This window comes from Papio anubis, chromosome 1 (genome assembly GCF_008728515.1).
Source record: "Papio anubis isolate 15944 chromosome 1, Panubis1.0, whole genome shotgun sequence".
Lineage (NCBI taxonomy): Eukaryota > Metazoa > Chordata > Mammalia > Primates > Cercopithecidae > Papio > Papio anubis.
In genome coordinates this window covers 156,299,357-156,313,286 of record NC_044976.1, presented here as the reverse complement: position 1 = coordinate 156,313,286, position 13,930 = coordinate 156,299,357, and the positions used below count along the sequence as shown (strand labels likewise).

General features: G+C 43.8%; 1 protein-coding gene across 8 annotated transcripts in view; it reads right to left on the bottom strand.

The window, feature by feature from the left end:
• Window positions 1-5,926: 5,926 nt before the first annotated feature.
• The window catches only part of LEMD1 (LEM domain containing 1), a 37,107-nt gene continuing 29,103 nt past the window's right edge, over window positions 5,927-13,930 (bottom strand). For 5 of the 8 annotated variants that reach the window (XM_009188905.3, XM_009188899.3, XM_009188923.3 and 2 more), the window contains 2 exons: window positions 9,138-9,214; window positions 5,927-6,404 (listed from right to left, as the gene is read on the bottom strand). In XM_009188905.3, the coding sequence (XP_009187169.2) occupies window positions 6,206-6,404; window positions 9,138-9,214 (276 nt within the window). In that variant the 3' untranslated portion in view covers window positions 5,927-6,205. Of the gene's footprint in view, window positions 6,405-9,137; window positions 9,215-13,840; window positions 13,882-13,930 lie in introns of all 8 variants that reach the window. The other 3 variants (XM_017950205.3, XM_017950206.3, XM_017950202.3) reach the window with 2 other exon arrangements.

Here is a 13,930-nt window from a genome sequence, read left to right as displayed (position 1 = left end):
CTAGTCTTTGTAAATACTGCTCCCTCGCCTGGCAGACTTTTCCTTTAGCCTTGCCCACTTTTCCCTTATTTGGACTGAGTCCTACCCATCCTTCTGGCTTCAGCTGTGATACCATTTTTTCTAGGAAGCTACCCCTGTCTACTCCCAATATCAGAGAAGGTTGCTCTTTTGTGCTTCCAGGGTACCCTATGCCACCATCAAAAGGATATCACTTAACACCATAATGTCAGTTGACTTTTCAGCTCTCCTGTCAGACTGTGTGTTCCTTGAGAGCAGGAACTATATCTTATACTGATTTTTAAAAAAGTTATTTAGAGACAGGGTCTTGCTCTGTCACCCAGGGGGAGTGCAGTGGCACAATAATAGCTCACTCCTGGGCCCAAGTGATCCTCTGGGCTCAGCCTCCTGAGTAGCTAATCTTTCTTTCTTTCTTTCTTTCTTTCTTTCTTTCTTTCTTTCTTTCTTTCTTTCTTTTCTTTTTCTTTCTTTCTTTCTTTCTTTCTTTCTCTTTCTTTCTTTCCTTCCTTCCTTCCTTCTTTCTTTCTTTCTTTTCTTTCTTTCTCTCTCTCTCTTTCTTTTTCTCCTTCCTTCCTCTCTCTCTCTCTTTCCTTCCTTCCCTTCCTTCCTTCCTTCCTTCCTTCCTTCCTTCCTTCCTTCCTTCCTTCCTTCCTTCCTTCTTTCCTTCCTTCCTTCCTTCCTTCCTTTCCTTCCTTCCTTCCTTCTTTCTTTTCATAGAGACAGAGTCTTGCTATGTTGCTTAGGTTGGTCTTCAACTCCCGGCCTCAAGTGATCCTCCCACCTCTGCCTACCAAAGCGCTGGGATTACAGATGTGAGTCACCACGCCTGACTGGTTATTTGTTTTTTTTGTTTTTTGTTTTTTTTTTTGAGACGGAGTCTGGCTCTGTCGCCCGGGCTGGAGTGCAGTGGCCGGATCTCAGCTCACTGCAAGCTCCGCCCCCCGGGTTTACGCCATTCTCCTGCCTCAGCCTCCCGAGTAAGCTGGGACTACAGGCGCCCGCCGCCTCGCCCGGCTAGTTTTTTTGTATTTTTTAGTAGAGACGGGGTTTCACCGTGTTCACCAGGATGGTCTCGATCTCCTGACCTCGTGATCCGCCCGTCTCGGCCTCCCAAAGTGCTGGGATTACAGGCTTGAGCCACCGCGCCCGGCAACCTGACTGGTTTTATTTGTCATTTTATTGCAAGAGAACAAGAGGTGCTAATCGATTGTTGAACGGATGGTGACACATTGCCTGGGACCAAACTTGTATGCCTTGAGTCTCTTCTTTTAAGATAAGTTTTTCTCCAAGAGGGAACGTGTCCCCCATTGCACTTAGGTTCCTGATAGACTTAACTCACTGGTCCTCTGACCTGAGTTTTAGAGACTCCTCCTATATATGGATCTATTAGAGATAGGAAAAAAACAAAGGTTTTTGTTGTTGTTGTTGTTGTTTATTTGTTTGTTTTGGGTTTTTGTTGTTTTGTTTTGTTTTTTTGAGACAGGGTCTCACTTTGTCACCCAGGCTGGAGTGTAGTATTGAAACCATGGCTCACTATATCCTCAACCTCCAGGGTTCAACGATCCTCCCACCTCAGTCAGCCAAGTAGCTGAGGCTACAGGCATGCACCACCACACATGGCTAATTTTTGTATTTTTTATAGAGACAGGGTTTTGCCATGTTGCTTAGGCTGGTCTCAAACGCCTGAGCTCAAGCAATCTGCCCATCTCAGCCTCCCAAAGTGTTGGGATTATAGGTGTGAGCTATCATGCCCGGCCAACCAAAGTGTTTTTTCCTACTCCCAGCCACCACAACACTTCTGACACCAGATGTATGGGTTTTTTCCCCACATACCAAGCAATTCTGACACCAAATTATCCATCAGACACCAACTGAATGCCTTATAATTTAATTCAACTCAATTCCAACGCTGTCTGCCTGGGCACAGCATCAGATCCCACAGGTTCAGGGCTCAGTCTCAGAAGACTGCCCTCTACCTCCAATGCCAGTTATGAACCCTACATTGTGACCTGTGCTTCTGACCAACCGGCTATAAATCAAGGTTCCTAGGACTCTCTCCTTGGGTTAGATTAATTTGCTAGGGTGGTTCACAAAACTAAGGGAAACACTTTCCTTACATGTATTGGTTTAATAATAAAGGGTACAGATGAGCAGTCAGATGGAAGAGACACACAGGGTGAAGCACACGGGAAGGGGCGCGGAGCTCTGTGCTCTCTCCAGCACTCCCCCCCACCAGGCATCTCCATAGGTTCAGCTACCCAGAACCAGCTTCTGAACCCAGTCCTTTTGGGTTTTTATGGAGGCTTCATTATGGAGGCATGAGTGATCAAATCATTGGCCATTCATGACCAACTTAACCTTCAGTTCATCTCCCTTTCCTGGAGGCTGGGGGGATGGGACTGAAAGTTCTAACTCTAGAATCCTGCCTTGGTCTTTCTGGTGACCTGTCCCCATTCTGAAGCTATCTAGTGGCCCCCAGTCACCAGTCATCTCAAATAGCATACAAAAGACACTCTTACCACCCAGGAGATTCCAAGGTTTTAGGAACTGTGTGCCAGGAACCAGGGCAGAGACAAAATATAAATTTTTTATTATATCACTATATCACAGCATCTGATAGGGATGCGCCACCACAATGCTTCCCAAACTTTAATTTGGGTAGGAATCACCTGGGATCCTGTTGAAATGCAGATTCTGGCTCAGTAGTTGGGACCGAGCCTGAGATGCTGATACTGCTGGTTGGGGACTCACACCTTGAATGGTCAGACACAAAAGTAATTGTCTTGTGCAGTCTCTTTAAACTGATTCCAGAATCCTAACATAAAAGAACTAGGAAAAGTTGAAAATAATGGAGGAAACTTATCATTATTTTTTTTGTGTGTGGCAGAGTCTCGCTCTGTCACCCAGGCTGGAGTGCAGTGGCCGGATCTCAGCTCACTGCAAGCTCCGCCTCCCGGGTTTACGCCATTCTCCTGCCTCAGCCTCCCAAGTAGCTAGGACTACAGGCGTCCGCCACCTCTCCCGGCTAGTTTTTTGTATTTTTTAGTAGAGACAGTGTTTCACCGGGTTAGCCAGGATGGTCTCAATCTCCTGACCTTGTGATCCCCCCAACTCGGCCTCCCAAAGTGCTGGGATTACAGGCTTGAGCCACTGCGCCCAGCCAACTTTCTAGGAGTTTTATTTTTTATAACGTTTGGTTTTATTAAGAACAGAAGTTTCGGTGGAGCGCGGTGGCTCACACCTGTAAACCCAGCACTTTGGGAGGATCACATGAGCCCAGGAGTTCTGAACCAGCCTGGGCAACATGGTGAAACCCCATCTCTATAAAAAATACAAAAAAAAATTAGCCAGGTGTGGTGGCACGGGCCTGTAGTCCCGGCTACTCTGGAGGCTGAGGTGGGAGGTTCGTAAGCCGGGGAGGTGGAGGTTTCGGTGATCCACCACACTCCAGTCTGGGTAATAGAGTGAGACCCTGTTTCAAAACAAACAAACAAAACAACACAACATAAGTTTTCCTTTTTAAGTGCATGTGACCACCACTGTAGGTTGGCTCTGCTTACTCCTATGACCAATCCTCTTCTCCCTTGTCTGTCTGACACAGAGGCTGCTAAGGCTCCAGTGCCCACTTTCTCAGCCTCCCTTGCTGCTCAGGATGAAATACGTAGAGCTGGAGAAGAGACCTGGTTAGTCCTTGTGTCCTGCCTTAAATGATAATGTGATGGCCATTATCTGGATTCTTCATGGAATTTCAGCAGTTCCAAGGTGCCAGGCCAGTGTCTGGGATTCTCTTAGCCTTTCGCTTTTTCCCCTGGGAGTCAGACAGCTGCTGCAGCTCAGTCAAAACAAACCTCTCTGAATACCACCAAAAATCGGGTCAGTTTCACATCTCCTTGATCATAATTTTTTCTGCACTTGGTTTGTTTGAATCAGCATTATATTACATTTTTGGTCATTTTAAACAATACTGAACATCTTAAACTCTAGACTTTTTTGTTTTTTCTGAGACCGAGTTTCACTCTTGTTGCCCAGGTTGGAGCGCGATGGCCTGATCTCGGCTCACTGCAAACTCCACCTCTCAGGTTCAAGCGATTCTCCTGCCTCAGCCTCCTGAGTAGCTGGGATTACAGGCATGCGCCACTATACCTGGCTAATTTTGTATTTTTAGTAGAGACGCAGTTTCTCCATGTTGGTCAGGCTGGTCTCGAACTTCTGACCTCAGGTGATCCGCCCACCTAGGCCTCCCCAAGTGCTGGAATTACAGGTGTGAGCCACAGCACCCGGCCCTAGACTTCTTTTTATGAGATAAAAATAGATCCCTGTTTAAGCCAGCCTTACTAGAGTTTTATGATCTTTGCATTCAAACTGTAATACAGTATGCAGTTTTTCAAAAATTTCTTCTTCTTTTTTTTGTTTTATAGGCAGGGTCTTGCTATGTTGTCCCAGCTGGTCTCAAACCCCTGGCCTCAAGCGATCCTCCCACCTCAGCCTCCCAAAGTGCTGGGATTACAAGCATGTGCCACCACATCCAGACAGAATGCAATTTTAAAAAATTAATGTTTATATTCTCTCATTAGCAAACTGATATACACTGCTTACAGAAATCTTTAAAAATATTTAAAAAGTAGAAATGGGGGAAAAATTAGAGCCCCAGTCACCAAAGTACTCTTAACATTTTGACATATTTTCTTCCACTGTTGTGCGGTTGTGATAATATGGTACAACAAATTTGTGTCCTTTTTTGTTTACCATTAAAATAAGCACCTTAAGGATTTCTTTTTGGAATGATGAAAATATTCTAAAATTTATTGTGGGAATGATTGCATAACTCTATGAATATACTAAAAATAATTGAATTGTAACTCTCAGTAGGTGAATTGTATGGCATATAAATTATTTATCTCTCTATATATACATATGTTTTAAGAGACAGGGCCCAGGCTGGAGTTAAGTAGTGTGATCACAGCTCACTGCATCCTTGAACTCCTGGACTCAAGCAATTCCACAATAAAGCTATTAAAAAAATTTTTTTTTAAATAAGCATTTTCAGGCTGGGCATGGTGGCTTATGCTGTAATCCCAGAACTTTGGGAGGCTGAGGCGGGTGGATCACGAGCCTAGGCTGTTGCCCAGGCTGGAGTGCAGTGGCACGATCTCTGCTCACTGCAACCTCTGCCTCCTGGGTTCAAGTGATTCTCCTGCCTCAGCCTCCGAGTAGCTGGGACTACAGGCATGTGCCACCATGCCCAGCTAATTTTTTGTATTTTTAGTAGAGGCAGGGTTTTACCATGTTGGCCAGGCCGGTCTCGAACTCTCGACCGCAAGTGATCCACCCACCTCGGCCTCCCAAAGTGCTGGGATTACAGGCTTGAGCCACCATGCCCAGCCTCTGGTGCTTTTTTGTACCTAGAATTAGCTCCTCCAATATTGTGCCAAAGTGTAACATTGCTTAAGCATTTATTGAGTACTTGCTACAAGTCAGGTGTGGACCACACTAAGTACATTACGCACATTATTTCCTCAAATTCTTAATCACCCTAAGAGGCCTATTCTACCCTTGAAAGTTGAAACTGAAAATCAGGGAGGACAACTAACTCACCCAAGGTCACAGGGCCGATAAAGAGAGAAGCTGGGTGCCTACACAGGTCTGCCTGGTCCCTGAGGCCATAGTTATTACATTTCTTTGTCAGATAGTAATTTTTTAGAACCTTGCTAAGTTTCAAAGGCAAAAATGCTATCCTCTTCTAAATTGTTTCCATGGTGTTGGACATTTCTTTGTGTTTGCTAAACTAGACACATTTCTCTGCTGTAAATTAGCTATTTCCCAGAGTTGGCTGTACAATTGGAAGAGTGAATAAAATGCGACCTATGGCTTGTCACCAGAGTTAGAAAGAAAAATGTCAGACAGTTTCCTTGTTTGACACCTGCTCAAATATGAAAGCACCTTTAATGAGAGCTGACATGACTTGGGGGATTTCCTAACCATCGTGCTCTTAACACAGGTGCCTCGTTCTCCCATTGGTTCCTTCCACCTGGCTGAGCCCAGATACCAATCTGTGACAGCAGCACAGTGCAAGGGAAGGCTCCCTGCAAGGGAGGGCTGCGGGCTAGGCTTGCCCTTCAGGGTACTTTTTTGGTTCTTTCCTGAAGCAGGAGGCCCCGCTTGGAGTATTGCTTTGCTCCTAAATTACTTAACCAAACAGCGACTTATTTTCCACAGTTATGTAGACAAACACCACGATGATGAAAATACCAAGCACAGCAAGCTTCAAGCCCATTGGGAAACCTTCTTCTTTCCAGCTCTCAATAGTCTGGTCTTTCGCGCAGTAGCCTCTCTTTTTGGTGATAGTCCCATATGTGATTCTGGTGCTTGGTGCTTTTGCAGCCCACCTGTGAAAACATCAGCGGCTCTTAGGATTGGACAGCTCCGGTGTACCTGAGCACCCCCTTAAAGTATGTCTTGAAGCCCAAGGGTGCAGTCATGGTGGGGATTTAGAGATAGCCTCTCCTCACTAAAAACCTATGCTAGTTTCTTCTTCTTTTTTTTTTTTTTTCTTTTTTTATTGAGACAGGGTCTTATTCTGTTGTCAGGCTGGAGTGCAGTGGTACAATCACAGCTCACTGCAGCCTCAACCTCCTGGGCTCAAGACATCCTCCCACCTCAGCCTCTTGAGTAGCTTGGACCACAGGTACATGCCACCACACCCAGCTAATTAAAAAAAAAAAAAATTGTAGGCCAGGTGCAGTGGTTCACGCCTGTAATTCCAGCACTTTGGGAGGCCAAGGCAGGCAGACTGCTTGAGCCCCGGAGTTTGAAATCCTGTCTCTACAAAAAATATAAAAGTTAGCTGAGAACAAGCCGGCCGCGGTGCCTCACGCCTGTAATCCCAGAATTTTGGGAGGCCAAGGCGGGTGAATCACGAGGTCAAGAGTTCGAGACCAGCTTGGCCAACATGGTGAAACCCCGACTCTACTAAAAACACAAAAATTAGCCAGGTGTGGTGGCACACGGCTATAATCCCAGCTACTCAGGAGGCTGAGGCAGGAGAATCACTGGAACCCAGGAGGCGGATGTTGCGGTGAGCTGAGACTGTGCCACTGCACTCCAGCCTGGACAACAAGAGTGAAACTCCATCTGAAAAAAAAAAAATTAGCTGGGCATGGAGGCTGAGATGGGAGAATCAGTCGAGCCCAGGAGTTCGAGGCTGCAATGAGCTATGACTGTGCCACTGCACTCCAGCCTGGGTAACAGAATGAGACCCTGCTTCCAAAAAAAATTAAAAATAATTTTTTTTGTAGAGATGCGGTCTCACCATGTTGCCCAGGCTGGTCTCGAACTCCTGGGCTCAAGGGATCCTCCCACCTCAGCCTCCCAAAGTGCTGGGATTATGGCTTGAGCCACTGTGCCCAGTCTCTAATTTCAACAAGTGATATTAACAGCATATTGGGGGATGTGAGGTCTCTCTAATCCCACAAAGCATTTCTTCATTGTTTCTGCCCACTTGTGTAGCACTTCTCAATGCCGGCATAAAGCCTGACTTGGCACAGGCCTTTCAGATCCCCAGGTCCCCACTGGGAAATTGTATAAGTGGATGGGAAGCCTCAGTACTCAGGCCCTCTCGTTCCTCCCTTCTTAGGTACAAACACCACCTTTCAGGGCGGAGACGAAAAGCGCCTTTGCAATCTGCTTATTTTGCACTTAAAAGGGCAAGAGCACTTTCTGAAATTTTTTAGCATGAGCCTTATGTTTCCACTAGTCTAATTCTGCAAAACCTTCTGAAGTTTATTCAGAAGTTAGGAAACTCTCCAGAAAGCTTTACTTTCTGACTAATACAATTGCCTGTCTTGAGCTTTTAGTTGAATTACCTACTCTTTTTATTCCTTTTTAAAAATTGATACATAATAGATTTACATATTTTGGGGTATATGTAATTTTATATTACATATATATTTTTTGAGACAGGGTCTAACTCTGTCGCCCAGGCTGGAATGCTCACTGCATTGCAGCCTTGAACTCCTGGGTTCAACTAATCCTTCTGCATCAGCCTCCCAGGTAACTGGGACTGTAGCCACATACCACCATGCCTGGCTAATTTTTAAATTTTTCTGTAGAGACAGGGTCTCACTATTTTGCTTAGGCTGATCTCAAACTCCTGGCCTCAAGTGATCCTTCTACCTCAGCCTCCCAAAGTGCTGGGATTACAGGCATGAGCCACCGTGCCTAGCCAACATGTGCTATTCTGATACCTTCATATAATGTGTAAAGATCAAATCAGGGCAACTGGGATATCCACCACCTTAAATATTTATCTTCTTTTTATGCTAGGAATGTTTAAATTATTCTCTTCTAGCTATTTGGAAGTGTTCAATGGATTATTGTTAACTAAAGCCACTCTACTGACCTATTGAACCCTAGGTCTTATTTCTCCTATTTAACCGTATATTTATATCCTTTCTATTTTTTTATTTATTTTTTGAGGCGGAGTCTCGCTCTGTTACCCAGGCTGGAGTGCAGTGGCACCATCTCGGCTCACAGCAACCTCCGCCCCCCTGGTTCAAGCAATTCCCTCGCCTCAGCCTCCCAAGTAGCTGGGATTACAGGTGCATGCCACCACGTCTGGCTAATTTTTTTGTATTTTTGGTACAGATGGGGTTTCACCATGTTGGCCAGACTGGTCTCGATCTCCTGACCTCAGGCAGTCCACCTGCCTCAACCCCCTAACCTACTGGGATTACAGGCAAGAGCCACCGCGCCCGCCCTTATATCCTTTTAAATATATATATATATATATATATATATATATTTGCCTCTTGTCCATCTTCCAGGACGCAAATAGAAAGAAATGTTTCCAAATGGCTACATGTCAGGAGACTTGGGTTGTGATCTTAGTCCACTGTGACTTTTGCCCTGTCCTCCCAGTTCTCCTGGGCCTACTTTCTTATCTCTAAATATGAGCAATGAACTAGAAACTTTGGCTTTGAAATTGTTGGATATTACAAATCTTTCTCCTTTCTCAACAGATTATTTTCAGGCTAAACCCTCCACATAAATCTGAACAATGAGTTTTTCCAGAGTTACAGGATGCAATATCAATTTCCACATATGCTAAAAAACATCATTACCTTCTTCCCTTGGAAGGCTTATAATCCAAGCAATAGGTATCTACAGCTTTGGGTTTAGCGGTGGAAGCCTCAGGCCACTGATAAACAGAAAGAAAATGTCAAGAGGAATTTGTTTCCAATGTCTTGTACAAATAACCTCAGTTTTTATTCTAGAAAAAGTCAGTTCAGTTTTCTTATTTAGAAAAAGTCTAGATAAAGTAGTTTGATACTTTATAATACAAACTTGTTTGTCTTTATTCAAGAATTAGCAAAAACATCCAGGTTCCATGGAGTAATATTTTGCTTCAGTGACTCGCATGAGAACAATACACATACAAGGGACTAGGGCCACGTGATGAGAACAGCACTCTGTTCTTAAATATCAACTCTATTTTGCTTCTTTATTTGTACTTTATTGCTTGGAGCTCTTTTTTATGAGCATGCATCATTTTCTACAAAGAATAAAGTAATTTTAACAAAACAAGTTGACTATGAACAAGGACTAGAAAATAATTTAGGAAAATGAAATGTTACTTTGTAAAAGAATTAGGAGCAATTGTAGAGGACTCCCAGGAATGTGAAGATGGGATATCAGATGATGTTGCTAATTCTATTGATCAAGCACTAAGCTCCATTTACCCATTAACTCACTGAGGCCTTCCAGTGAGCGCCTCCTGCGAGGGAACACTCCACCCCTATCTAGTAAGCACTATTCTGTTTTGGAAATGAGTCTGAGACAGAAAGGTTAAGTAACTTGCTAGAGGCTACACAGTATTATTATCAGTGCTTGGACCACTGCACTAGACTTCTCTCTACCCTTCAGTTTCTAAAAATAATTTCCCCCTGTAGGAAATCTTTATTACTCTCATCCACTTAGATCACTCTTCTATGCTGTATTTCTTCAGCCCTAATATATACATTTTATACTGTAGTGTTTTGTTTGTTTGTTTGTTTTTGGAGACAGAGTCACCCAGGCTGGAGTGCAGTGGCACGATCTTGGCTCACTGTAACCTCTGCCTCCTGGGTTCAAGCAATTCTCCTGCCTCAGCCTTCTGAGTAGCAGAGATTACAGGCACGCTCCACCACACCTGGCTAATTTTTGTGTAATATTTTTAGTAGAGACAGGGTTTTGTCCTGTTGGGTAGGCTGGTCTCGAACTCTTGGACTCAAGCAATCTACCCGCCTCAGCCTCCCAAAGTGCTGGGATTACAGGTGTGAGCCATTGTGCCCAGCCCTTATGTTTTATTTATTCATCTAACAAACATTTGTTGCATGCTGCTCAGTGCCAGGCCTGACGCCGGCTGTGAAGATTTCAGAAGGGCTTGCCAAACCGTCCCTGTCCAAAACAGCTCACTACCAAGCATGGCTATTTTGTAAGTGTTCTGCACTGGCTTCCTTCTTCCCTAATCAGACCATCTGTTGGATCTCGTGGAGCTGTCTCCTATTTCTCTTTAATCAAGCCACAGCATCTAACATTTGGGGCTACTGGTAACTTGCCATCTACTCCCCTGCTGGAAGCCCAGGACCCTTGAACATAAGAGGCGCCTTCTGACACCTGCCATGCTGTTAGAGCCTGTAGGCTGCAGTGAGTCAGGAACTGGAGAATTCCCAGGAGTGGGAGAAGGAGCTGGGACTAGCGTCAGACAGGGAAAGAACTGACCGAGACCAGGACAGAACCACAAGCACAAGGAAAGTCAAGAGGAGAGTAATGACCTCAATCCCAAGGTAGCCTGGACTGGAGTGTTTGGAGGGTCCGACAGAAGAGGGGCATTTGTGTTCATCACGGAGCTACCAGGAGAAAGGAGAGCCTGGGTCTTAGCAAGGATGTGGTCAGCACACAACCATAAAGTGGACCCCTCCAGTGAGTGTGGACTATGACCTACGGCAGGCCCAAGGGTCCCAGCCCAGGGTAGGTTGGGGAGGGCATGGCTTGCTGTAGCATCACGCACTGCTAGTCACCCTCTACCCAGTACAGGTCACCAATGATGGAACAGCTACAGCCTCCTCCGCTTCCCCTGTACTCCCTGTGCCCCCTTCTTAAACACGTTCTCAACAGTGGTTTAGTGATACCCAAGCACAACTCTTGCATATGTGGGAAGTTGTGCACCGTGCAAGAGAGCCACATGCAAGGAGCACCTTTTCCCATGTAGACACTGTAGATTTACATACCCTTACCACATACCCTTCCAGGAACAGGGAAGCAAAAGCTCTTGAGGAAGACATACTTTGAAATTTCCCACAAAGGTGCCATGTGGGCTAGTGTTGGCATGTTCATCAAGAGATATTTCAAGCTATTTCCAAGGGTATTGGAAAAATCATTTATAAGCAGATTCTTTTTTAAGCTTTTTACTTATGGAAAATTTTAAACATATACAAAAATAGACAATAGTATAATGAACCTCCACATACCCATCACATGCAACTTCTTTTTAATTCTCTTAAATTTAAAAATACATACATGAAATAAAGCATTTGGGGTAGAAATGCATTGCAAAATCAAATGATAGAATTTTACAGCTCCTAAGCAATCAAATACTCCCCTTGTGCCATAAGGAGGTTTAGGCCTTTGATTTCCTTTTCTTTTACAATTTGTTTTCTTTGCTATCAATCATATGTAAAGTTCTCCTGCAGTATGTAGAAGGTGGACATTGTCATTTTCAAAAATGGAGTAATTATGGCCTATCTACCTAATTGTGCAGCTATCAATAATTACTATTATAAAGACCATATAACAGGGAAAACTGTTATCGATTAGTATTAATAAACAGGGTATAATTGTACATAAACAGTGATGTCTACTGTGTAAACATATACTAGATATGCATGTAAACAAAAACTAGAGGTAAATTGAAAAAATAAAATCAGTTTTTGCATCAAGTGGTGCGTTTATAGTTGATTTATATTTCATCTTCTAAAAAATTCCATTAACACTGTTATAATATGATCTTCACTATAAACAACATTTACAGTGGAGCTAAAAAATATTGGTGTTTATTAAAGCAGTGGCTCAGTGAGGGTAAATGGCACCCAGGAGACACATAATATCTTTGCTCTCTTCTCCTTAGGCCCAGAGCTAGAATCTGCAAAGATGGCTGTTTTAGCAAAGCATTCGGAGCCCAGAGCTGGGGAATACGTGGCCCCCTCTGCTTTTCCACCCTCTTCGCTATACCCTTGGCATTCAAGTCCGAAAATTCCACCACACTCCCAAGGCCTGAAGCATATTGCTGGCCACAGCTGTAGTTAGTTATAAAAGTAGTAAGTCAGAGATATGCCAATACAACAAACTGTGACTGTCTCAGTACAACACTAGCTGCCATGTACATGGCATTCCCTGCGCACCAGGCACCATTCTAAGCATTTTATATCAATAAACTAAATTCATTCTCAAAACCACCCTATGAGAAAGGTGCTTTTATTATGCCCATTTTACAGATGAGAGCCCTGAGGCATAGAGCGTTTAAGTAGCTTTCCCACACTCACACAGCTTGTGAGGCAGTGGAGCCCCACAGTCCCTGCCCATAATCACCACATGGTACTGCAGCATGATAGTGGAGGGAATTAGAAATACCATGTTCTGACATCTATTATCTTGGGCATTTCACATACTTCAATTTACTTAATCTTTCTTTCTTTCTTTCTTTTTTTTTTTTTGTGACAGAATCTTGCTCTGTTGCCAGGATGGAGTGCAGTAGCATGATCTCGGCTCACTGCAATCTCCGCCTCCCCAGTTCAAGTGATTCTCCTGCCTCAGACTCCTGAGTAGCTGGGATTACAGGCGTGAGCCACAACACCCAGATAATTTTTTTTGTATTTTTAGTAGAGACGGGGTTTCACCAGGATGGCCTTGATCTCCTGACCTTGTGATCTACCTGCCTCGGCCTCCCAAAGTGTTGGGATTACAAGTGTAAGCCACTGCGCTCGGCCAATTCACTTAATCTTTCTAACAACTCTAGGACGTAATTATTACAGTCACCATTTTACAGAAGAGGAAGTAGAGGCTTAGGGAGCTAAATTGTTTGCCCTAGATAACACAATTCATAAAAGGCATAGCTATAATTTAAACCCAGATATTCTGGCTCCAATGCTTTAAAAAATATATTTATATTATTATAGAAGAACTCATCATTGAAAATATGTCAAAACATGTTTTTAAAAACTGTTCATTAATTAATACATTATCAAAATCATTAATTTCCTATGGAAGTAACATTTTTAGCCAGTAGTTCCATTCTTAATTATTTCAGATGAACTGGCGTTTTCATAAAGGTTTTTTTTCCAGGTGGACTATTTTGTGCTAATTCTGGCCTACTTAGGTATATCATAGTCAATCTGAAATAATATTGCATATGATATTTTATGTCATATTGTATCACATTATAGTTAACAACAAAACACTGGGCTAACCTCCACAGCCAGGTTCAAGCAATTCTCCTGCCTCAGCCTCCTGAGTAGCTGAGATTACAGGCACACGCCACCATGCCTGGCTAATTTTTGTATTTTTAGTAGAGATGGGGATTCACTATGTTGGCCAGGCTGGTCTTGAACTCCTGACCTTAAGTGATCTGCCCGCCTCAGCCTCCCAAAGTGCTGGGATTAAGGGCATGAGCCACCGTGCCCAGCCTACATTTGTTTTTTTAAAAAATAATCTATCTTGACTAAAGCCATCACTAACCGTCCATAAAGAAATACAAGTTTGTTTGCATTTCCACAAGACACATATTTACCATGTAGGCTTGAAGCTGGCCAAAATTTCACGGGCTGACACCTACAATTAAGGGAAGTCAAGAAAAGGGTGCTGAGAGCCCAGTTTCCTA